The following is a 25,777-nucleotide window of genomic DNA, read 5'->3' as shown; positions in this document are numbered from 1 at the left end:
GCAAGTACTGATTTATTACCTTAGGTTGGAGGCACTTATGAAACAAGAGAGATGCGCAGGGGATTCCAAGGCTTACCACCGCACAAGGTTAGCCGGGGCCCTGGCCACGTGGGCTCTGGTGTCTCCACGGAAGCAGAGAACGAGCATCCGTCCATTCAGAGAGCAAAATTCCTGCGGAGAGGACAACCGCGCTGGCCCTAAGTCAGGTTCCCTCTGCCTGCCCCCACCTCCAGCTCCGGCTCCCATACAGCTAAAGCCCACGTTCGGCAGTGGCACGAGCAGCTTCCCGGCGGCGAGGTGGTTCTCCCCTGGCACGTCCCCTGGGCAGCCACCTTGACAGAAGAGGCCGAGGGAGACTTTGGCCAGCTCACCTCGGCTGTGCTGACTGCCGGCCCCTGCCCCTGGGGGGTTTCGGGCTCAGCTTCCTCTTGCCCTGGAGGCCTGGGGACAACCCTCTGGCTCTCTTCTTCACACCAGGCCTTTGAAATGCCTTCCTGCTGCTTGTGGGAAAAGCTGGCTTCTTGGAGGGGCCTTTCTGAGATGAGGCCCGGTGGGGGCTGGAGGCTAAAGTTGCACTGGATAATTTTCTAGCAGCTTTCTCCGACTGCTTCTTTAGCAAGTCCAAAACTGTCTCTGGGAAACAAATATTTATTTAGTGAGAAACAGAAATCCTGGAAAAGTAACCCTAAGGGAAACACCACCCAGGATACCTATGACTACAGGAGGGTTAATATAAATTCTTTTCAGGGGCGCCTGGCTGGCTCAGTGGTAGAGTATGGGACTCTTGATCTTGGGGTTATGAGCTCAAGCCTCGTGACTGGCCTTGGTCTAAATATATTACTTTTTTAAGAGGGTCACTCCAGTGATCCATGGCTCTGGAACAGTTAGTTTCCCTCCTCAATCAGCCCTTCCTGAATCCCCACCCTGCCTCTGCTCACTCTAGAGGCCCCTCGGTCCCCTGGGCATCCTTCTCTACCAGAGCCTCGGTGCTATATTTATTTCTTCATTTGCCTGCACTACATGTGACTCTGAGCTCCTACAGGTCAGGTTCCCTGCTATAGCCCCAGGGATTAGCACAGTGGCCACTGCAATCTCAGGGCTCAATGAACAGTGCCCAGTGAAGAACTGATGGACGGACAGAGGCCAACGGGTCTCTGCAGAAGCCCGTGTGCATACTCCGGTATACGGCGATGTACAGAGCGAGCCACAGTTACTACGGTCCTCATCCAGAGCATAGGCCTTCGGCGGGAAACAGAGCTCCCACCGTGGGAGGACTGGAGCATGTCTGCAGAGGGCACCGTGCCAGCGCCGCGATGCCAGGGCCTGAGCCTGAGCCTGAGACAGAGACGGACTCACGGGCGAGCGGCCTGAACTGGACCCGCTTGCTCTTGGTTCTCACCGGCACTGGCTTGTACTTGCACTTGCCGGGGGGTGCTCGCCTAAAAATAGAGAGAAAAAGTGAGGACGCAAGATTCTGAGGATGGGACCAGGAAGTCAAGGTCACCCATTTGCAAGAATTGGATTCAGCTCTCCTTTATCCATGGGGATGAGAGAGATGGGAGCAGGAAATAGGAGAAAGAACAGGGACACTACAGGCTCTTGGGACAGACTGTAGTGAGGGGGTCAGGGGCACGGGCGTGGTGACAGAATTGGGTTCAAACTCTGGGGACCAGGGGCAAGTAAACCTTGCTAAGCATCAATTTCCACATCGATAAAATAGAAAAAGTAATTGTACCCATCCTTGCAGGAATAAATAAGAGCTGTGAGGGGCGCCTGGCTGGCTCATTCGGTTGAGTGGCCAACTCTTGATTTCAGCTCAGGTCATGATCTCAGGGTCTTAGGATCAAGCCCCGAGTCAGGCTCACTGCTCAGCGGGGAGTCTGCTCCAGGATTTTTCGCTCCCTCTCCCTCTGCCCCTCCCCCCCCACGCATGCATGAGCACCCTCTCTCTCTCAAATAAATGAATCTTTTAAAAAAATTAAAATAAAAATAAGAGCTGTGTACTTCACATACCATAAGTGACTGATAAGTCACTTCTAAAATTATTTTTTAAGGAGATTTAAAAAATGACACTTGGAACAGCGCCCAACACATAACAACTGCCCCACAGATGAAGATGATGATGATGACGATGATGGAGGTGATTCCCTTTAAAGAGAATCCCATCAAGGGGCGCCTGGGTGGCTCAGTTGGTTAAGCAACTGCCTTCGGCTCAGGTCATGATCCTGGAGTCCCGGGATCGAGTCCCACATCGGGCTCCCTGCTCAGCAGGGAGTCCGCTCCTCCCTCTCATGCTCTCTATCTCTCATTCTCTCTCTCGCAAATAAATAAAATCTTAAAAAAAAAAAAAAAAAAGAGAATCCCATCAAGAACTCATGGCACAGCCCCTGAAGGATGGCCAGCCTCTCTGCCTATTAGAGTAAGAATTCCATAACTGTTGTCTCCTGGGTGCATCTTCTGAAATAAAAGGGACCCTGGAGACAAGGAGCACTCGTTACTCAGAGCAGACGTGGAATTTTCCAGCCAGTCCCCACTGCCTCCTCCTCTGCCTTCCTCGCTCCAGCTCTGTCTCTCCTTCCTATCGCCCTCATTCCAGGTGGGAAAAAAAGTAATTTTCTTTATTTAACAGACACCTCGTGCTTAGGCGCTGCACAAATGCTTCATAAATATAACTCAGTGAAACTTCCTAATAACCCTACGATCTCCATTTTACAGAGGGGAAACTGAGGCACCCAAAGATTAAGACACAGATGCAAGGTCACCCAGCTAGTCGGTAGCCAAGTCAAGTTTCAAACCCAGGCTCCAGGGTCTATAACTCTCAAAGAAGGGCAAGAAGGAAAGATGGAAGGAAAGAAAAAAAGAAAAAAATCACACGGAAATAAATCATTTGCTCCTCAGAAAGCTGTCATAGGTGCATTCAGTGCAAGACAGGCTGACTAGGTAAGCAGAGCAGAATCTGGATCCACTGCTGGAGAAGCTTTGAAAGTCTGTCCAACTCCACATGATGATGGCCGAAGTGAATGAGAGATGCTAAAATGACTCTGACCCTCGGTGTCCCTATCCTGGGCCCCCTCTTGCTAGCTGTCCCTCGGGCAAGTAAGTTCACTTGGCCAAGCTCAGCTAGCTTCCTTGTAGAGTGACGGGTGTGAGCCTGTCTCCCTGGGATCCCGTCCACACTAAATGACAGCCCCCCTGCTCAGGACCCCAGCACAGTGCCTGGCAGACAGCGACAACCAGTGAGTGTCAACCTGAGAGACAGGTGAGCCCGGAGGGATGTCTTCCGTGTGGACAGGCTTTACGGTTGTTTTATGGCTGCTCTTAGGAGAGTGGGGAGCTTGATTCTCCCCTAGCCAAACGAGGACACTGTCAAAGGAAAGACCAAGTGATTCACACAGGAAACCTCTGAGTGGAAAGAGCAGAACTCCGACCCAGCCATTATCTGCCACCTGAGGCACTCGAACTGGGTGCTGGGTTTGCTCCCCGCAAGCACGGGAAATACGAAGCCAGCCCAGTACCTAATTCGGCCCTTAGCAATCCCACAGGTGCCATTCGGAGAGCACCCCAGGCACAGCCTCAGGGACTGAGCTTCTTCCAGGAACTCCCGAGAACACAGAGACCGAGAGCCTGCTGCCAAATGGAGCTGCGCGGGGCCTGGCTCCTGATCCTGAGCCCCAATCTACACGCAGCTGCCGAATGTCGTCTTAGCACCACCCCACAGAGGAGCAATGTAGCCTCACAGAGAAGTTTTCCTCTGCGGGTCTCCCCAAGCTGATTTGTGGGGGAGACTAGCTTGCCTTGGGGCAGAATCCTGTGATAAATCCATGCACTGCCCCAGGCCCTCAGGCTGGATACGTTGCATCACCTCCCAGGAGGGTACAAACCACACGCTTGACACCCTCAGATGGGACGCTGTCCTGTGGCCTTTGGGCAGTTGCTTAGCCTCTGAGAGAGGTCGGCAAAAGAGCAGAAGTAAACAGTACGGAATCCACCGAGTGAATAAATATTGCCACTGAATTCCAGAAAGGGTCAGGTGGAGACACTAAGAAATCAGTTTAAGGGGCGCCTGGGTGTAAGACTGATGAATCACTGAACTCCACCTCTGAAACTAATAATATACTACATGTTAATTAATTGAATTTAAATTAAAATGTTTTAAAAATTAAAAAATAAATAAACTGTCCCAGATTTGGCCAGTAGGAGCCCTTCAAAAGTAGCTCCTGCAGAAAATAATAATAATAAATAATAATAATAATAATAATAATATAGATAAATAAATATTTGCCTAGGACCTTGAGACCTCAACCAAACCCAGGGGAGAGGGCAACAGTATTTACTCAGGTGGTCAGAACTATACACCCATTGTCAGATGATCCCAGACAGAAGTTTCCAGAAGCATAATTAAAAAAAAATAAAACAGGGGCGCTTGGGTGGCTCAGTTGGTTAAGCGACTGCCTTCGGCTCAGGTCATGATCCTGGAGTCCCGGGATCGAGTCCCGCATCGGGCTCCCTGCTCGGCAGGGAGTCTGCTTCTCCCTCTGACCCTCCTCCCTCTCATGCTCTCTGTCTCTCATTCTCTCTCAAATAAATAAATAAATAATCTTTAAAAAATAAAAAAATAAAAAAATAAAACAGGAGCCACAAGTCTAGAGTAGTCATCCAAGAAAGGCTCAAGATCCTCATTTCCCACCACAAAGAGACCAGTTCCCGAATATTTCATAATTCCTAGACACATTGCCCTACATTTATTTGCCCCATCTGCTTTTTATCTAAAGCAAAGATTTGCTTCATTGATAATTTCTGGTAATTTCTGGGGAGTCAGGACTGTTTTTATGATCTGCCATGAAGATAAGGGCTGATAGGGATGCACCTAAGAAGAAAATGAGACCAAAACTCACCTTGATGGGTCAACAAATTTGTAAATTGATCCGTGTGGTGCATAGGCGCTGGGGTAGGCGGTGGCCAGGAAATAGAGCTCCCCTGAGGAAACAGGGACAGGTGATCGATAGCATGGCTGAGACAGAGCTGGATGCACAGAAAACCCTCGACCTGGGGTTAGAACCCTGAAATGCAGTGAGCCCCAGGAAGGGAACCCCAGGAAGGGAACCCCGGAGCCCTGGCCGACAGCTTGGCCTTCACTGGACTGTGAGCTCATCAAGAAGACAGCCCTTCTCTGACCCCCAAAGAATAGCTCAGAGTGCACCCCAACAGACGTGCGTTTCTATTTACGTTCAATGAACAAACCAGCTTCGTCTCTCTGCTCTCAGAAACTTCGCCTTAACGATTCACCATGTCCTTTCCCACCTCTTTACTACTAATAAGAATTCTCTGAGAAACCCTGAAATAGCCATCTACCGGTTAAGGACCATTTATCCATCACTTTTTTTTTTTTTTTAAAGATTTTATTTAATTATTTGAGAGAGAGAGAGAGCTCTCGCACTCAAGCGGAGGGAGAAGCGGAGGGAGAGGGAGAAGCAGACTCCCCCGCTGAGCAGGGAGCCCGACGTGGGGCTCGATCCCAGGACCCTGGGATCATGACTTGAGCTGAAGGCAGACGCTTAACTGACTGAGCCTCCCAGGCGCCCTATCCGTCACCTTCTGTTGCCCCTTCTTGAGTCCACTGGCACCAATCCCCACTGCCCCCGCCTCACTTCTCCCTCCATTTGCACCTTCCTTCCTTGGTCCTTGGGTCCCTTGTTTTCCCTGGCCCTCCCAGTCTTCAGGCTCTCCTGGCCTTCTCCACATCTCCCAGAAATCACCTCTACCCACAGTCTCCTTCACCTCCTTGAGGAGCCCCTGCTCCTCCCACTTCCCTCTGTTTGAATACTCTCTGCTCATGGTCACTACCTCATTCCACCTCTTCTCACAGTTACCTGTGAGGGACAGGATAGGATGGGTTGACGAGTCCAACTTCGGAGCTGGATCAGCTGACTTGGAATCCTGACAACACCAGTTGCTGTGCTGTCTCGGGCAACCTCTCACCCTGTGTAACCCTAATGTTATTTGTTAATCATTTGTCAAATGGGACTAATAATACTTCACACGATTATTAGGGATTAAATTAGAAAGTGATGGGGCACCTGGGTGGCTCAGTCAGTTAAGTGTCCAACTTGGTTTCGGTTCAGGTCATGATCTCAGGGTCCTGAGATCGAGCCCCGCGTCAGGCTCCGCACTCAGCGGCGAGTCTAATTAAGGATTCTCTCCCTCCCTCTCCCTCTGCTCCTCCCCCACATCTCTCAAATAAATAAATGTTTTGTTTTGTTTTAAGATTTTATTTATTTATTTGACAGAGAGAGAGCAGGAGGGCACAAGCAGGGGGAGCGGCCAACAGAGAGGGAGAAGCAGGCTCCCTGCCGAGCAGGGAGCCCAACGCGGGGCTCAATCCCAGGACCCTGGGATCATGACCAACTGAGCCACCCAGGTGCACCTAAATAGATGTTTTAAAAAATTAGAAAGTGATGATCAGCCGTTACTCTTACCTTCTTATCTCTTTACATCTTCTAACATTTGTGCCACTGCACTGAACTGAGCTCGCTTGTTGTATGCTCTCTCTCAACCTCATGGAAGTAAATGTCTACTAAATTGCTAATCGGAAAAGCCTAGAACTTCAGACAGCTCTGAGTTATTTCCACAACCTTCTTCCTTGCATTTGTGGAGGACGTGGACCAACGTTTGTCCCGTGCCGAATGTGAGGCCTCCGGTCTTCATGGAGCCCCCACGCACAGCCGCCTAATAAACTCTGGACTTTGTGTACTCACAAACTATATTGTCATCTTGCCCTGTAAGGGGTCTGAGACATTAGGACACACCCCACCCTAGAGCCAGTTTGCCTCCTCTGACTGGAAAGCCCAGGCACTGTCCGTTAGATAAAACAAGGGGTCTACCAAGTGTCTGCACGTACCCGGGGTGCCATCACGCAGGAGCCCCCCCTAGACCATGAAAATAATTCCAGCTCTAATTGAAAACCCCACATTGTGGCACAGTCCCTACACAACACCAGTTTATGTATAGTATACGTCTTAAACATGCCATAGACTTCCCACTGTATTTTTAGGGGAAAACGATGCTAGAAGCAAATTTCATCTGTCATGCCCAACTGACAATTTTAAAAATATATTTTAGGACCAAAAAAGACTACCTAAAAAACTGTAACACGCCATGTAAAACAAAACGCATGCGATGTAAATTTAGTGCAAACATTAGTACTTTGACCAGCCCTCTAGAGAATGTGCCTGATTCAGAAATCCAACCCATCGGGACCCACCCAACAATGGCCAGCCCCACGCCCGCCCCTCCCTCCAAAGTCACTTATTTATGCCAGCTCTCAGCTAGAAAAACCTGGAAATACACCGCAGCAGTACTGGAGGTTCAACCAAAAATGAGATGTCTACGGCTGATGATGGATAATAAAATAATGAAATACTCAGATCTAAAAATATGTCCATAAGTGGGAAAGGCTAGGATGTGAGCAGAAAATCCGAATCACTCCATGCAAACACACAAGAACAAGCAACTCGGGAAGAAAATAACTTGCCTTGGGACGCCTGGGTGGCTCAGTCAGTTGAGCTTCTGCTTCAGCTCAGGTCATGATCCCGGGGTCCTGGGATGGAGCTTCTCCCTCTCCCACTCTCTCCCACTCCCCCTGCTTGTGCTCTCTGTCGCTATCTGTCTCTCTCAAATAAATAAACAAAATCTTTAAAAAAGAAAGAAAGAAAGAAGGAAGGAAGGAAGGAAGGAAGGAAGGAAGGAAGGAAGAAAATAACTTGCCTTGAAACAGCTTTCCTGGCTTTAGGGCCATTTTGGGCAATGTCTGGCTTGGGAACACCCTGGCAAGTCCACTCGATAAAATTCAGCCAAGGACACTTAGTTTTGTTGGCCAGATGTCCTGACTGGTATTTAAAAGCTGCCTGTTTTCTCCTCCGAGTAGCCTCACGGGCACGGCAAACCAAACCACCCAACCCAGGGTCTCGGAGGCCTTCTCAGGAGCAAGCTGCAGAAGACAAAGCAGCCCAGGATCCCAGGGCAGACCCGCCTCCGGGGCTCCAGCCTCCGGGGAGAGCGAGCTCCAGCCTTGAGGACTCCAGCCTCCCTGGGGCACCAGCCTAGAGGGGCTCCGCCAGGGCAGAGACCCCACCAGGCCTGTGGCTTCCACATCATCCTCCTTCCATGGAGCATCATCCTGCCAGCCTGTGGTTTCTCTCCTTTTTTTATATGTTTGGACTTCCAATTTGGAACGCACTTAGACTTTCTCTATTGAATGCTTGAATTCTCTAAAATAGCCTCTGCTCCTCTAAAATATTCATCTCAAACTATAAGCTAGGAAAAGGTCCAGGAGCTGACTCGATTTCCGTACGCCTTGTTCAAGTGAAGGTCTGGCACGGCCACCCCATGACTCAGAGCGGAAAGAAACCCAGTTTGAGGAAACCTTCAAGGCTCTGGTTCACACTCACAGGGAAGCCCAGGTCTGGAAGGGGCCCTGAGAGGCCATTTTATGCCCTTCTGAGACTCCAAGCATGGCTAGATGCAGTGGCAAATACCAAAGAGATCACAGGCCCTGTCCTCCTCACAAAATAAAATTTTATCTTTCAAAATGTAACATAACTTAACGTAAAGCTGAAATTAAAACTCCATTTTCTGATTACGGAATTTGAGGCAATTTAGTAGAGTGGAGTCTCTGTCTCTCTACGTGCAAACATGCTTTGCTTTGCTGATGCCCTTAATAAATACCTCATCTATCTAGCGAACAGCCTCCTAACGAGCTGTCTACCCTTTTACCAAGATCTCTCAGGAAGGAAATTGTCCCTGGATCACTCACAGCACTTGCCTCACAGACTCCTGGTAGGGTCAGGAAGGAGAACAGCCCAGTCAGGGGCTGATCACCAGGGGCTCTCCCTCCCAGGCAGCACCAGGAGGATAAACACCAGTGTCCACCCACCACGTCTGCCCCACTACTGGCCCTGTCCACCTTCCTGTGATTGCAGATTAGAATCAAATCAGGTAGGAGGACATGAATCTCCTTCATGGTCAAAAGACCAAAAGACCAAAGTGTAAACCCTGATTTGCCCCACACAGTGAGGTGTGGGCCTCAACCAAGAAGACGTAGGTTGGCATATTCGATCTGTTGCCTCACTGGCAAAATAAGCATAATCATTACATCATGGGGGTGTTGTAATTATTAAATAACATAAAAAAATGTAAAGCGCTTAGAATAGTATCCAGTACATTATAAAAGTTGACTATGGGGCGCCTGGGTGGCTTAGTCAGTTAGGCGTCCGACTCTTGATTTTGGCTCAGGTCATGATCTCAGGGTCGTGGGACTGGACCCCGAGTTGGACTCCATGCTGAGCGCGGAGCCTGCTTAAGATTGTCTCTCTCTCTCCCCTCTCCCTCTACCCCTCCCCCCACCGCACATTTTCCCTCTCTCTCTAAAAAAAAAACAGTTGACTAAATGGTAGTGAAAACAGAAGTGTAGTTGCTCTTTAAATAATAATAATAACAACAGTAATAATAATGATTATAACAAATGTTTAGTTCACGATGCCTGTGATGATTTAAGTTCCAATAAGCAGAAACAGAATAACCCTATATATTTGTCACCTGCTTCATCTTCAGCAAAAGAGATGATAAATTTGCTGTAGGTGCTGATCAGCCCTGGGAAGGCACAGAACGCAGTGTTGCCCAGGCAAATGTCCCGTTTCTTCCATTTCTTGGTTTTTCTATCTTCCTGCAAAGCCATAAGTCGACTAGATGAAAAATAAAACCTTTATTATAGGAATCCATATTTTCACCCTGCAGGATATTTTTCCTCCTCCCTTAGGAGATCAACACCTAGCCTCTCCCAGGAATCAAAAAGCTGCTTCAGAGATACCTCAGTCAGCTGCTGGCCCTAGATGGAGAAGCTCATCTTCTATTATAGGAGGAGTCTGGTGCCCTGTGAAGGTGGCACCACTACAGAGGACTAATCTAGTTTCTATTGGTTTGTGACCTTTGGCTCAGTGCTCAACTGGCTACACCTCAGTTCCCTCATCTGTAAAATGAATTTACCACGGACAAAAGTTGCAAAGGTTAAGTAAGATAATATACATGAATAGCTCCCCAGTGGGCCTGGCACACATAGTAAAGGCTCAAAAACTGGTAGCTATTTTTGTTATTATTATATCTATGTAGTAGCAGGTCGATGCTTCATATCCCTTTGTCTTCTATCTGACCTAAAAGCAGGTTTTTAGAATAAAAAGAAAAGGAAGATGGGTCAACTAGTGTGTCATATGAAATCTTTTTTTCACATGAAACATTTTATAGAAATAGAGATGCTCAATCCCAGTGATTTTGGTGCATGTGCTTTGACTAAGAATCACCGAATATCAACCAAGTGATATGTAAGGAGATGGAACTGTGGGTGGGAATTGTGGGAAAAACAAAGAACAATTAAATCCCAAAGATCTAACGAGTGATGATAAAGGAACTGACCGATTACTAGCTCTACCCTGTCTCTGAAACCAAGAATTGCAGTATGAAAATATTACTAACTTTTTTAACAAAAATGGGGTAACGGGAGCCAGATTTACCCTCATACCTTAAACAGTCAAAAACCTAGACAAAATAGAATGATAATTTTTAAAAGACACTGGAAATCAGACAATGAAGGACTACATTCCCTAAGAGATGGGAAACAAACAAGGTAAGCCCTAAAATTGTCCCAGCTTACTACCTTGATAAAGTTTCCAGCACGAGGAAGGAAAACACAGGCAGAGCCAGCAGACTCCTTAAGTTCAAAAGACAGAGATGAGAGTCAGGAAGACCTATGCAGAACAGTCTACAGGACAGATATTGGAGAGAAGAGTGGGGTACAGAGAATAGGCCCCAGAGATCTGCAAAGTGTCTCCTTTGAATATCCATCACTATACTTAACAGCACATACATGTGAGGAAAACTTCCTAAATCAGAGGAAAGAATTAGAAAGAAAAGTACTTGGCACTTACTCAGGGTCAGGCAGTGTAAGTATAATTCACAGAGCATTAGGAAGAGTTTCTAGCAAAGTCCTTTCTCAATATTGAGGAATCAAGAGTTCTAGAATAAGCACCACATTGGTCCTACATGACAAATACTAACAGCAAGACCTGAAAGGATCAAACTATTTCCAAGTAACTTATTTAGAGAGATACAACAATATTCAGCACCCACAGTGTTAAATTTACAATGTCTGGCATCCAGTAAAAAATTATAAGGCAGTAAAGAAGAAGGAAAATACAAACAAATATAAAGAGAAACAATAATAAAGAGAAAAATCAATCAAAACTGACAAAGAAATGACAGATGTTCACTTTAGCAGAGAAGAACATTAAAACAGTGACTTTTTACTCTGATTCCATATGTTCAAAAACCTAAGTAGACACATGGGAAATATACAAAAGACCCCAATCAGGTTTCTAGAGATGAAATATACAGCGCTTGAGATTTAGAAACAAACACTGGATGGAATGAATGGCACATTAGACACTGCAGAAGAAAAGATTCATGAACTGAAGACATAGCAATAGGAACTACCCAAAATTAAACACAGAGAAATAAAACTTAAACACAAACAGATCATCAGTGAGCTGCAGGAAACTTTAAGCAGCCTAATATACACATAATTCAAGTATCCAAACAAGAAGGAAAAAGAGGGTGGGGAAACAAAAACTATTTGAAATAAATTACAGCCAAAATTTTTCCAGATTTGATATAAGCTATAAACTCACAAATCCAATTAGTGCAACCAAATCCAAGCACAAGAAATATGAATAAAACTACACCAATATATATCATAATAAAATTGCACAAAACCAATGATAAAATCTCAAAAGCTGCCAGAGAAAACATGACATGTTAAATATGGAGGAACAAGTATAAGGATGGCAGCAGATTTCTCATTGGAATTAAGGCCAAGCAGAAGATAATGGACAACATTTTTAAAGAATTAAAGAAAGAATATGTCATCATAGACTTCTATATTTAACGAAAATATTTTTCAAAAAGGAAGGGGGAAAAAAGACAGCAAAAGCAGAAAGAATTCATCACCAATGGACCCATTTTTCAAAAAATGTTAAAGGAACTTCTTCAAGCATTAAAAAAAATGACATCCCCAGAAGGAAATACGCACATATTAGTGAGGAGTATTGAAAATGGTAACTATATTTGTTTCTTACCACCACTGTAATACATCATCACAACCTGGTGGCTTGAAACAACCCACACTTATTCTCTTACAGTTTTGGAGGCCAACATCCTGAAATGGATTCCACTGGGTCAAAATCAAGGTGTTGGCAGGGCTGTGCTCCCTTCAGAGGCTCTAGAGGAGAATCAATTTCCTTGCCTTTTCCAGCTTCCAATGGTTGTCCTCAAGTCTTGACTCATGGGCTCATCACACTGCTTCTGTTGTTACACTGACTTCTATCTCTTCTGTCTTCAAATTTCCCTTTACCTCCTTCTTCCAATGATACATTTAGGACCCACCTAGATAATCCAGGGTAATCTTCCAAATCAAATACAGTCTCTTTGTGACCAAAATCAAACTAAATTATAAATCAATAGCACAAAGACCTCAGGAAAACTTCAGATATTTGGAAATTAACGCACTTCAAACTAACTTGTGAGAAGATAAGTCAAAGAGAAATCAGAAAATATATATATATATATTTTTAAAGATTTTATTTATTTATTTGAGAGAGAGAGGATGAGAGACAGAGAGCACGAGAGGGAAGAGGATCAGAGGGAGAAGCAGACCTCCCCCCCCCCCCCCCCCCCGCCAAGCAGGGAGCCCGACTCGATCCCGGGACTCCAGGATAATGACCCGAGCCGAAAATATTTTTAACTGAATGAGAATGAAAACGCAATGTATCAAAATTGATGGGATGCCATTAAAGCAGGACTTGAGGGGAAGTTTAGAGCACTAAACATATGTATTAGAAAAAATGATAGTCTCAAGGCACCTGGATCGCTCAGTTCGTTGGGCATCCAACTCTTGCTTTCAGCTCAGGTCATGATCTTCTAAGTTGTGGGATCAAGGTCGGGCTCCGCAGGGAGTCTGCTTAAAAGATTCTCTTCCTCTGCCCCTCCCCCAACTCCCACTTGCTCGCTCTCTCTAAAATAAATAAATCTTTTTTAAAAAAAGTAAAGAAAAAATGACAGTCTCAACTCAGTGACCTCAGTTTCTATCCTGAAGTGGCATAATGTTACTTGAATGTGGACTCATTAGTTGTAAATGTATATTGCAAACTCTAGGCAACCACTGAAAAAGAAAAAAAAAGTATAATTGATGTGCTAAGAAAGGAGAGAAAATGGAACTCTATAGAATGCTCAGTTAAATCCACAAAAGGCAGAAAAAGAGTCAAAGACAAAAACAGAACAAAGAACAAGAGCAACAAATAGAAAGCAGTAATAAATATGGTAGATATTAATCCAACTGTGTCCATAACCACTTTGAATGTTAATGGTCTAAATGCACCAATTAGAAGACAGAAGAAATAATGGGGGTGCCAGAGTGGCTCATTTGGTTAAGCCTCGACTGATTTTGTCTCAGGTCATGATCTCAGGGTCCTGAGATCGAGCCCCACGTCGGCCTAAACACAGCATCGAGTCTGCTTGTCCCTCTCCCTCTTCTCCTTCCCCTGCTCTCTCTCTCTCACTCTCTCCCTCTCTCTCTAATAAATGAATAAATAAAATCTTTAACAAAAAAAGACAGAAAAAATCGCCAGACAAGACACAACTATACGTTGTCTACAAGAAAACTTTAAACCTGGATGGCTTCACCTGGAAGAAACATATAAAGAAATAATACCTATTTTACACAAACTCTTTCAGACAATTGAAGAAAAGGAGATACTCTCCAACTCATTCTATTAAAGCCTGCATTATCCTAGGGGCGCCTGGGTGGCTCAGTCGTTAAGCGTCTGCCTTCCGCTCAGGTCATGATCCCAGGGTCCTGGGATCGAGCCCCGCATCGGGCTCCCTGCTCAGCGGGAAGTCTGCTTCTCCCTCTCCCTCTACTGTTCCCCTACTTGTCCTCTCTTGCTCTGTCAAATAAATAAATAAAATCTTAAAAAAATAAAATAAAACCTGCATTATCCTGATGCCAAAATCTGGCAAAGATATTCCAAGAAAGAAATCCCTTTCATGAACACAGATGCAAAATTTTCCAACATGTTAGCAAATCCAATCCAACAATATATTAAAAGGAAAATACATCATGACCAAGTGGTGTTTATTCCAGAAATGCAAGATTGCTTCAATGATAAAAGAAAATCAATATAATTCACTATATTAAGAACTAAAAACATGATTCTCTCACTAGATGCACAGATGCATTTGACAAAACATAACATCCATACTCAATACAAACTCTCAGTGAACTAGGAATGGAAGCAAAACTTCTTCACCTGATAGAGGGCATGTACAAATATCTACAACTGACATCATACTCATTGGTGAAAATGGAAGCCTTCTATCCAACATTGTACGGACGTTTAAGATGAAGCAATAAGTCAAGAGAATAACAATAAAAGCCTTGCAATTCAGGAAAAGAAAAAGTAAATGTATCTATATTCACAGACAAAATGGTCTTCTACATAGAAAATCCAACAGAATCTACACACACATACACACACGCCAATAGAGTTAATAAGAGTTAGACAGGTTGCTGGATATAAGCTCAATACACACACACACACACACACACACACACACACTGAAATATATGTAACAAATATATAATAAATATGTAGTAAAAAACTGGAAATAGCCAAAACAGGAGAATACATGAATAATTGGTGTTATATTCATGCACTTGAATATTACAAAGCAGTAAAAGAGAAAAACTGACATGTGACAACAATGATGAATTTCACTGATGTTATTGAATGAAGAAGCCATATATGTACAAAAAAATACATATGTATGATTCCATTTATATTAAGTTCCAGAAGCAAAATTAATGTGATGGGAGTGGTAACCTCTGGCTGATGTGCTGATGTGTGAGTGTGAGAGAGAAAGGGGTGGTACCGACAGGCTAATAGGCAAGAAGGACCTTCCAGAGTGATGGAAATGTTCTGCATCTTAACATAGTTCCAAGTGTATATATTGTAAAACTTTATCCAACTGTGCTCTTAGAGACTGTATCTCACCGCATGTAATTTATATCTCCATAAAAATGCTGAAATAAAAAAAAAGGAGACATCAATCCTTTCTTACCCACTCATGAAGTCCCCAAAGATGTAGAGGCCATTGAGATTTGGGGATTCACACCCACGGTAGACATATCCTCCAGTGACTGACTTCCCCACTGCATGGCCGTAAGCATAGATTGGTAGAATGTCACCTGTCCAGGAACAAAGAGTGTCATAGCTGAAAACTGAGACCTTCAGGTGCCCGGGTGGCTCAGTTGGTTAAGCATCTGACTCTTGATTTCGGCTTAGGTTATGATCTCGGGGTTGTGAGATCGAGCCCCCTGTCAGACTACACTGAGCACGGAGCCTATTTGGGATTCCTTCTCCCTCTCCTGCTGCCCTCCACACACACACACACCCCCGCCCCGCAACACTGCTCACGCATGCACACACACTTTCTCTCTCTCTTAAAAAAAAAAAATTGAGAGCTTCAAGGAGGAAGATGGGGACTTTCAAATGTAGTTGCCTGATTGAGTGGAGAACGGTTTCTCTCTTGATCTTTGGTAGCGCAAGCAGCCAAAAGAATCAGGTTTATTTTTCTCAACAGACCAGCCACAATATTTGTGAGCGTCCCATCTGCCTGGTCTCTGCAAGCAGAAAGGAAGCCAAAGATTCCCCCACCTGTGAGGCAGTGACCTGGGAATCCACACACCTAAGTTCATCCCCTAGGCTGACATGGCAGATACTCAGGTTTAAGGATTTAAAAAACTTGTGAGGGTCTCTAAGACTCCTTTGTAACTTAGAGAACCCAAAAAGATTAAGCACCTGTGATAAAATATGCCTGAAAAGCACATCTTTTTTTTTTAAGATTTTATTTATTTATTTGACAGAGAGAGACACAGCGAGAGAGGGAACACAAGCAGGGGGAGTGGGAGAGGGAGAAGCAGGCCTCCCGCTGAGCGGGGAGCCCGATGCGGGGCTCGATCCCAGGACCCTGGGACCATGACCCGAGCCGAAGGCAGACACTTAACGACTGAGCCACCCAGGCGCCCCAGAAAAGCACATCTTGGTTACTGACATTTAGGGTTTGTATATGGAATATATCACCTGACTGCATATGGAATGTCATTTCAGTGGGCTGTGCCAAATGGGAATAAATTAAAAACATAGAGCCACCAATTTTCCTCTACTAGTGATTCTCGAAATAGCATGCCTAAAAATCATGTGGGTAATTTATCTAAAATATAGATTCCTCGGTCAATCCCAGTCCCTGAATCCACCCAAGATTCAAATGCATCAGGTCAACAAGCACTACCCAGCATGTTTCTGGTGCCAGCAGCTGGAGGGCCAACCTGAGAACACAATCCCACAGGACATAAAGGAAGACCCCCGAGCCACCTGCAGGGCAGAACACTCTCAGGTCGTATCCCCCCACCTCCACCTCCGCCCCCTCAATTCACTCAAGAAATCACCCGGAGAACTTCTGACTTACCCAAAGAGGCATTGTGACAAAGCTTTCTGTCGTAACATTCAAACCCTTCCTTGGCCCTCCAGCCATAGTTCCCGCCTTTCACGATGATGTCAACTTCTTCAAACCTATTTTGTCCCACGTCCCCACAGAATATCCGGCCTCGGCCCCGGCGCGTGACAGGGTCCCCTCGGTCCACGGCACAGCGCCACATGTTTCTGACCCCATAGGCATAGACCGCAGGATGGGCCCCTGGCTCAGCCACAAACGGATTGTCCGGGGGCACTCGGTACCGCTTGCCCTCTGAGCCTGCCCTGTTCACGTCGATCCTTAACACTTTCCCCAGCAGGGAACTTCTGAAAGAAAGAGGGCCGGGAAACAAGCGCAGGGTAAGTACCCCGAAATGGGATTGTCGGCTCATTGGCTAGTTTTATGTGTTTTTAATGTTTTCGCAGCCTCTCCATACTGTTTTCCAGAGCAGCTGCACTATTTTGCATTCCCACCAACAGTGTACAAAGTTCTAGAACCGCATCTTCAGCAACACTTGCTGTCTTTTGTGTATGGTTCCTTTGGGGGTTGGGGGGAGGTAGAGAGCCATCCTAATAGATAGGAGGTGATATCTCATTGCGGTTTTGATTTGCATTTCCCTGATGATGAGTGACACTGAGCATCGTTTCATACACCTGTTGGACATTTGTTTACAAGACGAGTAAGTTCTAGAGATCTGCTGTACGTTTGTCCCTATCATTAACGATACTGTATTTACACTTACAATTTTTTTTACACTTAAATTTTTTTAGGAGGGTAGATTTGGTGTTAAGTATGCAAAATTTAAAACTAGATAAAATAAAAACTAACTAAAACTAAATAGAAGATAAAATAAAATGGCACCAGACCAGAGATTGCCCAGGAGGACCTACTGATGGTCAATGCCAAACAACTACTAAGAATCACATGGGAAGACATGATTTTTTACAGATATATACATATGTACACAGATATATACATAAAGTCGTGTCCATATGATATATATAGATAGATAGGTTAGATAGGTATATAGATCTATGCAAAATGTTAAGACTTGCCAAGTTTTGGCTCAAGGAGAACTAGTAGGCAAAAGTTTGATGGGGTCCTGGCCCATAAGACCCGGAGCAAGCCAGTTGCAGCTTCAATTTTTAAAAATGTTTTTGATGAGATGGTTTCTCTCAGGTTTGGTTTAACACTATGAATTTTTTTTTTAATATGAAACTCTTCATGAACGTGTGCATCACCCTTGCAGAGAGACCATGCTAACCTTCCCTGTAGTGTTCTGATTTTAGTAATATGTGCTGCTGAAGCGGCCACTAATACTATGAATTTTAAAAGGAGTTGGCTTCTTCTTCCTCATAGAGCACTGTGGTCATAGACAAAGATCAGAGCTTTTAGCGAGGCTCTGCCAGTGACTGTGGCCTCTGGGCCTCAGTTTCCTCATTTGTAAAGCAGGAGAGAGAAACATTACCTCGAAGTGTGGTTGTGGTTGTAAGGGTTAAGTGAGTTACCTTCCGTGTAGCCCGTGAAGCAATTCACAACAGTAGGCATTTGACAAATGTTAGCTCTTGATTATTTTTTTTAAAGATTTATTTATTTATGGGCCCCTGGGTGGCTCAGTTGGTTAAGCGTCTGCCTTCGGCTCAGGTCATAATCCCAGGGTCCTGGGATCGAGTCCCACATTGGGCTCCTTGCTCGGCGGGGGGGGTCTGCTTCTCCCTCTACCCTTTCCCCCCTGCTCGTGATCTCTCTCACACACTCTCTCTCTCTCAAATAAATAAATAAAATCTTTAAAAAAAAAAAAAGACTTATTTATTTGAGAGAGAGAGAGTGGAGGAAGGGGCAGAGGGAGAGAGGCAAGCAGACTCCCCACCTGAGCCAAAATCAAGAGTCGGCCACTTAACCTACTGAGCCACCCAGGCACCCCTGTTAGCTCTTGATTATTATAACTTCAATATTTTAATACCAGGGATAATGGCATTCAAGTGCTTGCTGGTACAAAGGGCGGAAGGATCATGTGACTTTTATCTAGGTCAGCCCTCACTGAGCTCTTGCACCAGCTTGCTCCAAGTTTGAATTTTGGTTCTGCCACTTACTTGCTGTATGGCCTTAGACAAGTTACTTTACTTCTCTGCCTCTATTTTCCCATCGGTGAAATAACTATCATAATACCTACACTTCATAGGAGACATCCATTCCATAAGTATTTCTGAAGTGACTCCCATGCCAGGCACTATTCGAGGTGTTAGGGATACATCAAGTAACAAATGGATAAAAATTCCTGCCCTTGTGCGATGTTAGGGTACCTGGGTGGCCCAGTCAGTTAAGTGTCCAACTCTTGGTTTAAGCTCAGATAGTGAGATCGAGCCCCACATCAGGCCCTATGCTCAGCACAGAGTCTGCTGGAGTTTCTCTCTCCCTCTGCGCCTCCCGCTTGTGCTCTCTCTCTCTCCCTCTCTCTCAGATAAATAAATAAATAGAATTACATTCTTAAAGACACACAAGGTATTCAGAACAATACCTGACACACAGTAAGCATTCAATACATGTCGCTTATTAACTAACCTTCTCACATGTCTCCAGGGTCAAGCACAGTGCCTGAAGCAGTGTTCAATAATATCGCTGAGTTGCATTGAAATGGGTAAAATCTTGGTGTGGTAAATAATGTCCCCCTAATATACATTGAACACTCTGAATTCGTGTCTCCGTAGCACTGAGAGTTACACTGAGCATCCATAGTATTACTTACTAAAATACACTGTGCCTAAAATTTATAGGACAGAAAACCAAATGTTCCTCCCACTTGCCTCAACAGAGGGGGCTACATCTTGCAGTAAGTGATTTGGGTTTGACCCTCCGTAGACTCCATCTCAGCAAAAACATACCAAGGGCTCACCCTAAAGGGACAGGGGCCCAGATCCACCCTGCTTACTTGTTCTGAGCATTTCCAAACTTGCCGAAGGGATCCCCAGCCTGTCCTCCATCCCCGGTGAATATGTACATGTAGCCATCCACACCAAAAAGAAGTTGTCCACCATTATGATTTGAGGCTGGTTCTTCTATCTCCAAGATGACTCTAGAAGGAAAAGAAACCATGCATTAGGCTTTGATATAAGCTAAAACTGCATCCTCTTCAGACACCCAGAGATGACTGGTCCAAGCCAGCCAAGACCGGCTTCGGAGTTTCCAAGAATCACAAAGCTTGGAGTGCTAAGACACCCCTTATTTCCCAGTATGACTCCTTCATGGATCATTTTTCTTTCCTATCATGATTTCATGAGCTGTAGACAGAGCCAGGGTAACAATCACTCTTTTCTGGGCCTTACTTTCTGCTCTACCAGAATTCTTAATCCCTTCCTTTGGGCAAACCAGCAGGGGTAAATCTATCAGTTAGTTCTCCATGATCTTTTCAATCCCCCAACCTGGCTATTCGGGAAAAGAGAGACAAGGCAGAAAGAACAAGAAGGAAAAAAGACAGAATGGTGGAGTGGAAAGACCATGAGCTTGGAGTGACAGAATTAAGTCCTTCATCAGACCATGCATCCACAGCTCTATGGCCTTGGGTCACAGCCTCCTGTGAGGATAATTCCCTTGTTCAAGGCCAAAGGCCTGGAATCCAATGGCCACATAATAATGAGAGGGCACTATTATATTTAATATATTGATATTATCTATAATCATTTCTCAAACCTTTGTGGCTGCTGGCCATTGCTTACATTCTATAAAAACAAGCAAGCATGGCTCTGATTAGGTAACTATAAGGTGATGGCTATACCCCATGAAGAACCCCGACTCAAAAGTCTAACTTGTCTGTCCTCATTATTCAACGATGACTCCTTGGTCAGCATTATAAGCTAGTGGCTCTAAAACCAGAAACGTTTCCCTTTATCATCTTAGAGGATGGACTGACATTATTCTGGAGCACAGTACAGAGTTGAGCATGTCTCACCTTTCTGATTTGGGGTCAGCTTTGTTGGGATCAGCCCGAGAAACCTTCATCTCACTAATCCGGATCTTTTCTACCTTCTTCTTGCCCAGACATGAATAATAAATATAGAACTTGCGGTTGCGGTGGAATCTGGGATGAAAAGCCAACCCCAAGAAGCCTCTCTCATCCCCTACCCAGGGAGTAGTCAACACGATATTCTTGAGGTCCAAAAAGGGTTGTTCCAGGCGACTCCCATCAGGCAGATAGACCCACACCACTCCCACCTGCTCAGCCACAAAGAAGCGATGGGTGCCGTCCCCAGCGTGGACCATGGAGACAGGGTTCTTCAACCCATTGGCCACCTCGGTCAGGCAGAGCTGCAGACAGCCCTGGTGGTCCTCGGCCACCACCCCCAGGTTGCGGTTGAGATGGTCATTCCTCAGGACATTGGGGAAGCAATAGTCCTTGTCGGGAAGGTTGAGGAGGTGGCAGAAATTGGCGCCATCTTTTTCATGTGACCCCTGGAGGCGACGGTCATTGGTCAGTAGGGAGATGGCAGAGTGGCAGTTAGAATGGAATGCAGAGCAGTAGTCAGAGCAGAGGCCAGGAAGGTTCCGGAGGGGCGTCTGAGGGTTCTCAGCATCGTAGAGATGAGCTGCATAGGGCGAGCACTCCTAGGAAAGAAAGGGAAGCTTGATTGGTAGTCAGACTGGCCACAGTGGGGCTGGTCCCAATTTTTGAGCACGCAGAAGTAAAAATGGTCTAGGAAAGAATCAGAATCTGGAGTTTCTATGACCAACTACTGGTAAAGCTCTTTTCTGGGACCCCAATTTTCTAGCCAGTTAGCGCTCTTGGAAGGCAAAAAGGGGGAGAAATCTTTCATGTTCACTATACCTTCTTTAGCATTTTAACTTCGTTCTTAACACTTAAAGTTTTAATAAGCGAATTTTTTTTAAAGGGTACTAATTTCGGGGCGCCTGGGGGGCTCAGTTGGTTAAGCATCTGCCTTGGGCTCAGGTCATGATCCCAGGGTCCTAGGATCGAGCCCCACATCGGGCTTCTTGCTCAGCGGGGAGCCTGCTTCTCCCTCTCCCCCTGCCCCCACCCCCCCACTCATGCACTCGCTTTCTTTCATATAAATAAATAAAATCTTTAAAAAAAAAAAAGAGTACTAATTTCTCCACCTTTCCCTTTATTATAAATGCTGTATCTATAAGATTTTCTTTCTTTATCCAAATCTGAAGCGAAGTGGCAAAAGTTTCACATTTGTTAAATCTGGGTATTGGATACATGGTGTTAATTATTGAATTTTCTGTGCTTTTTGTATGTTTGAAATAGTTTATGATTAAAAATAAAATTACCAAACCGGACATGCGATGTATCACTCCCAGAGATTAGGCATCTAGTCATTTCTTCACTTACTTACTAAAAATATTAAAGTGCTAGGCATCTGGGTGGCTCAGTTGGTTAAGCAACTGCCTTCGGCTCAGGTCATGATCCTGGAGTCCCGGGATCGAGTCCCACATCGGGCTCCCTGCTCAGCGGGGGGTCTGCTTCTCCCTCTGACCCTCCCCCTCTCATGCTCTCTCTCCCATTCTCTCTCTCAGATAAATAAATAAAATCTTTTAAAAAAAAATATTTAAGTGCTTCATATATACAAAGCACCACGCTGGGAGTTACACAAATCTGAACTGGGGCTATGGGGCCACACTGCTCTTTACACAAACACACAAGACCTGCGTGCCAAGTACCTGCTCCTCGGGGCTCCGTAAACTATAGCATTTTTTTAGGAGGAAAACAGAATATTGTGGGCAGACAACCAGCTCCCAAAAGTAATGAAAAACGGGTAACTGGGAGTTAAGTAAGAAAGGCCAGTTTAAAGGGTGCACTTCGGGGCCTTGCACAGAGCCCACTGGCCCAAGAACCCCTTCTGATCACTGACCGCTCTCCCAGCAGCCGCCGGGGCCAGACCATCCAAGTTCACCTGTGTTCCCCGCCACCTAACAAAGGGACAGCAGCATTTCTCAGATGTGCTTGACTTCTCCGTTCACTCTTTTTTTTAAATTTTATTATGTTAGTCACCATACACTACATCATTAGTTTTTGATGTAGTGTTCCATGATTCATTGTTTGCGTATAACACCCAGTGCTCCTTGCAGAACGTGCCCTCTTTAATACCCATCACCAGACTAACCCATCCCCCCACCCCCCTCCCCTCTAGAACCCTCAGTTTGTTTCTCAGAGTCCATCGTCTCTCATGGTTCGTCTCCCCCTCCGATTTCCCCCCTTCACTTTTCCCCTCCTGCTTTTTTTTTTTAACATATAATGTATTATTTGTTTCAGAGATACAGATCTGTGATTCATCAGTCTTACACAATTCACAGGGCTCACCACAGCACATACCCTCCCCAATGTCTATCACCCAGTCACCCCATCCCTCCCACCCCACCCCCCACTCCAGCAACCCTCAGTTTGTTTCCTGAGATTAAGAATTCCTCATATCAGTGAGATCATATGATAATTATCTTTCTCTGATTGACTTATTTCACTCAGCATAATACCCTCTAGTTCCATCCACGTCGTTGCAAATGGCAAGATCTCATTCCTTTTGATGGCTGCATAATATTCCATTGTGTGTGTATATATATATATATATATATATATATATATATATATATATACCACATCTTCTTTATCCATTCATCTGTCGATGGACATCTAGGTTCTTTCCATAGTTTGGCTATTGTGGACATTGCTGCTATAAACATCGGGGTGCACGTACCCCTTCGGATCCCTACATTTGTATCTTTGGGGTAAATACCCAGTAGTACAAATGGTGGGTCATACGGTAGCTCTATTTTCAACTTTTTGAGGAACCTCCATACTGTTTTCCAGAGTGGCTGCACCAGCTTGCATTCCCACCAACAGTGTAGGAGGGTTCCCCTTTCTCCGCATCCCCGCCAACATCTGTCATTTCCTGACTTGTTAATTTTAACCGTTCTGACTGGTGTGAGGTGGTATCTCATTGAGTTCCCCGTTCACTCTTATTTCAACCCTGATGGCAGGTTGCAGAGCAAGCTCCTGGCTATTGGAAAGAGAAGAAAGAGTCCTTCTAGAAGATTCAGTGTCTCTCCTTGGGTGGTAAGTTTCAGTTCAGGAAACCTGTCAGAGCTGCTGACAAGAAGCAAAAGGAACTGCTCTGAGTCTGACCCACTGGCCTGTCCACTCTGGAGGAGTGGAAAGAAGCGGGGAGACAGAAATAAGGACGAGCTACCAGGGAACAGAGGGGGCCATGGAAATATAACCATCATGGCACAGTCTTAGGCAGAAACTTAGAGTCTGCACAGCTGCTTCGACTCAGTTATCTCAGAATATCATTTCTCTATCTAAGGAAAGTAAGGCCCAGGAAGAGTCTCCCCTGTGGTGTCAGACTCTGTTCTCTGCACGGAGGACAGGGAGCAAGATGGACCAGGGCTCTGTTCTAATGGGACGTACACTTGGCCCAGGTCAGAAAACCACGAAGTAAATGGGTCGGTGCTGCTGGGACTCAGTCTTGGCGAGGTATGATCCAAAGGGCAGAAGACTTGGAGCTAAGCCTCTAGATTTGTGCCCCGGCACTGTCTGATCTTAGACAAGTTCTTTAAAGCTCCTGAGTCCTCATCAGTAAAATCAGGATCCTAATAACTTCCTGCACAATCACTGCTGGGAATACACTACGTGTGTGTGTGGAAAGAGAGAGGAGGGGCTTGAGAGTTTTAATAAATAGACTCATGTAGGTTATTCTGATTCCTCAAATCCCTAAAACAGGACAGCTGCCTCATTTGGCTTTCAGAAACTTCTCCCAACAGGGAAAGTGGGAGGGAGGGCAGAGGGAGGGTGGAGACATTTTTACCAGGGGGCATCTCAGAAATTCACAGTCTTAGTGTTGCTCAGAAGAGCGCAGCTTCCGCCCTGCGGGGTTATCCCAGAGTTAATTCTCCTGCTAACAGCTGAGGGGTGGTGCCCGAGGTAGGCGAGTACAGCCCCGGGGAGATGGCACCCCGGTGGCTGGCTGCTGTGTGGGGATCTGCGGTGTGCCCTGCAGACGGGGAGATGGGGCGCCTAGTGAGCTCGGGAACGGCGGCAGCCCGAGAGCCCGGGAGCTGCGCTGACATGCCCGGGAGGGTCTCAGATCACAGGTCTGCCTGGACCTCCTGCCTCCTCGCCCCCAACACCTCATTAGAGCACCCCTCCCCTTGGCAGCCTCTCTCAGTGGCTCTCCTCCAGTGCGACTCTCCCCTGCACCCTGAACATCTCTTCCCGGAGTCGGTGATGGGGGATGCCTGCCAGGGATGTGGATTTTGGCCCTTGGAGAGCCAGGAGAAGCAGAACCTCTGTAAGTCATTGCCACCCAGCGGCTTGAAGCCCTTTCAGCCCAGCTCCAGAATGCTGGGGAGAGCCCCCCCACCGCCGCCACCACCATCATCACACCAGAGACTCCCCCGGCACCAAGGACCCAGACGAGGATGGGCCCCAGCAGGTGCCGCCACTCCCCCCAAGCCCTCGGTAACCACCACAGCTGTGCACTGCAGGGGGACCCCGACAGCGCTGCTCTGAGAGCTCCGTGGAGGACACCCATCTCCGCCTTCTGCCTGAGAAAGCACAAGGACCAGCAGACCCCAGGGGGAGACCTTTGGGTCTCTCAGTGGAAACCAAACGCAGCACCCGCTCGCCTCCGTGTGCCCGTCCAGGGACCAGAGCTCTAAGGTGAGGCAGCTGCCAGGGGAGCTTCTAAAGGGCCGGGTGCCCAAGGAGCCCTCCCGCCCCCCGCCCCAGGACCCACGCCTCCAAGCCCAGCACCCCGCACTTTGCTAAGCTGGGTCCCTCACTGCCCTGCAGGGTTACGCTCAAGCCTACCTGGCAGAGGATGTCCTTAATGTAGCCCCCACACAGCTCATGGCCCCCGAGGTCAAAGTAATCCATGATGTCCCTGTACCGAGCAGCGAGGCGGCGGTCCCTGTCCTGGTCACAGCAGCCGAAGGACTCATAGGCTGAGCAAAACTCGAGGTGCAGCGGGGGCTGGAAGGGGGGCCCGTAATCCAGGCACTGGGGGTGTCCCTGCAGCAAGCCCACCTGGCCCAACCAGAATGTGAGGCAGAGGTGGAAAATGCCAGAAGAGGTAGGGAGTCTGAGGGCCCAGCAGCTGAGACCACCCCCGGGAATGGATGTCCTCAGCAT

General features: G+C 46.2%; 1 protein-coding gene and 1 non-coding gene across 2 annotated transcripts; both read right to left on the bottom strand.

The window, feature by feature from the left end:
* On the bottom strand, window positions 1-25,777 carry HHIPL2 (HHIP like 2). The gene is made up of 9 exons (XM_032422369.1): window positions 25,457-25,777; window positions 20,582-21,234; window positions 19,565-19,708; window positions 16,630-16,961; window positions 15,223-15,349; window positions 9,595-9,740; window positions 4,896-4,977; window positions 1,357-1,439; window positions 1-633 (listed from the first exon to the last, which is right to left on the bottom strand). Exons 1-9 carry the CDS (start codon window positions 25,775-25,777, stop codon window positions 368-370), a joined length of 2,154 nt encoding a protein of 717 aa, XP_032278260.1. The 3' UTR covers window positions 1-367.
* On the bottom strand, window positions 17,842-17,949 carry LOC116643624. The gene has a single exon (XR_004301587.1). It is a non-coding gene; the product is annotated as a U6 spliceosomal RNA (small nuclear RNA).

Source organism: Phoca vitulina, unplaced genomic scaffold, assembly GCF_004348235.1.
Source record: "Phoca vitulina isolate PV1807 unplaced genomic scaffold, GSC_HSeal_1.0 scaffold26, whole genome shotgun sequence".
NCBI classification, from domain to species: Eukaryota; Metazoa; Chordata; class Mammalia; order Carnivora; family Phocidae; genus Phoca; species Phoca vitulina.
The sequence above is the reverse complement of the archived record's forward strand: the minus strand, read 5'-3'. Positions and strand labels throughout refer to the sequence as shown.

What these genes read in the sequence shown, in the direction of transcription:
- HHIPL2 (XM_032422369.1), bottom strand. Translation starts at nt 25,777, where the DNA reads ATGCTGAGGACATCCATTCCCGGGGGTGGTCTCAGCTGCTGGGCCCTC. An exon ending in TTTGGAAATGCTCAGAACAA is followed by an intron (nt 16,962 to 19,564) that starts GTAAGCAGGGTG and finishes TCTTTCTTTCAG; the next exon opens with AAGTTCCCTGCTGGGGAAAG. An exon ending in AAATTTGTTGACCCATCAAG is followed by an intron (nt 1,440 to 4,895) that starts GTGAGTTTTGGT and finishes CTCTATTTTTAG; the next exon opens with GCGAGCACCCCCCGGCAAGT.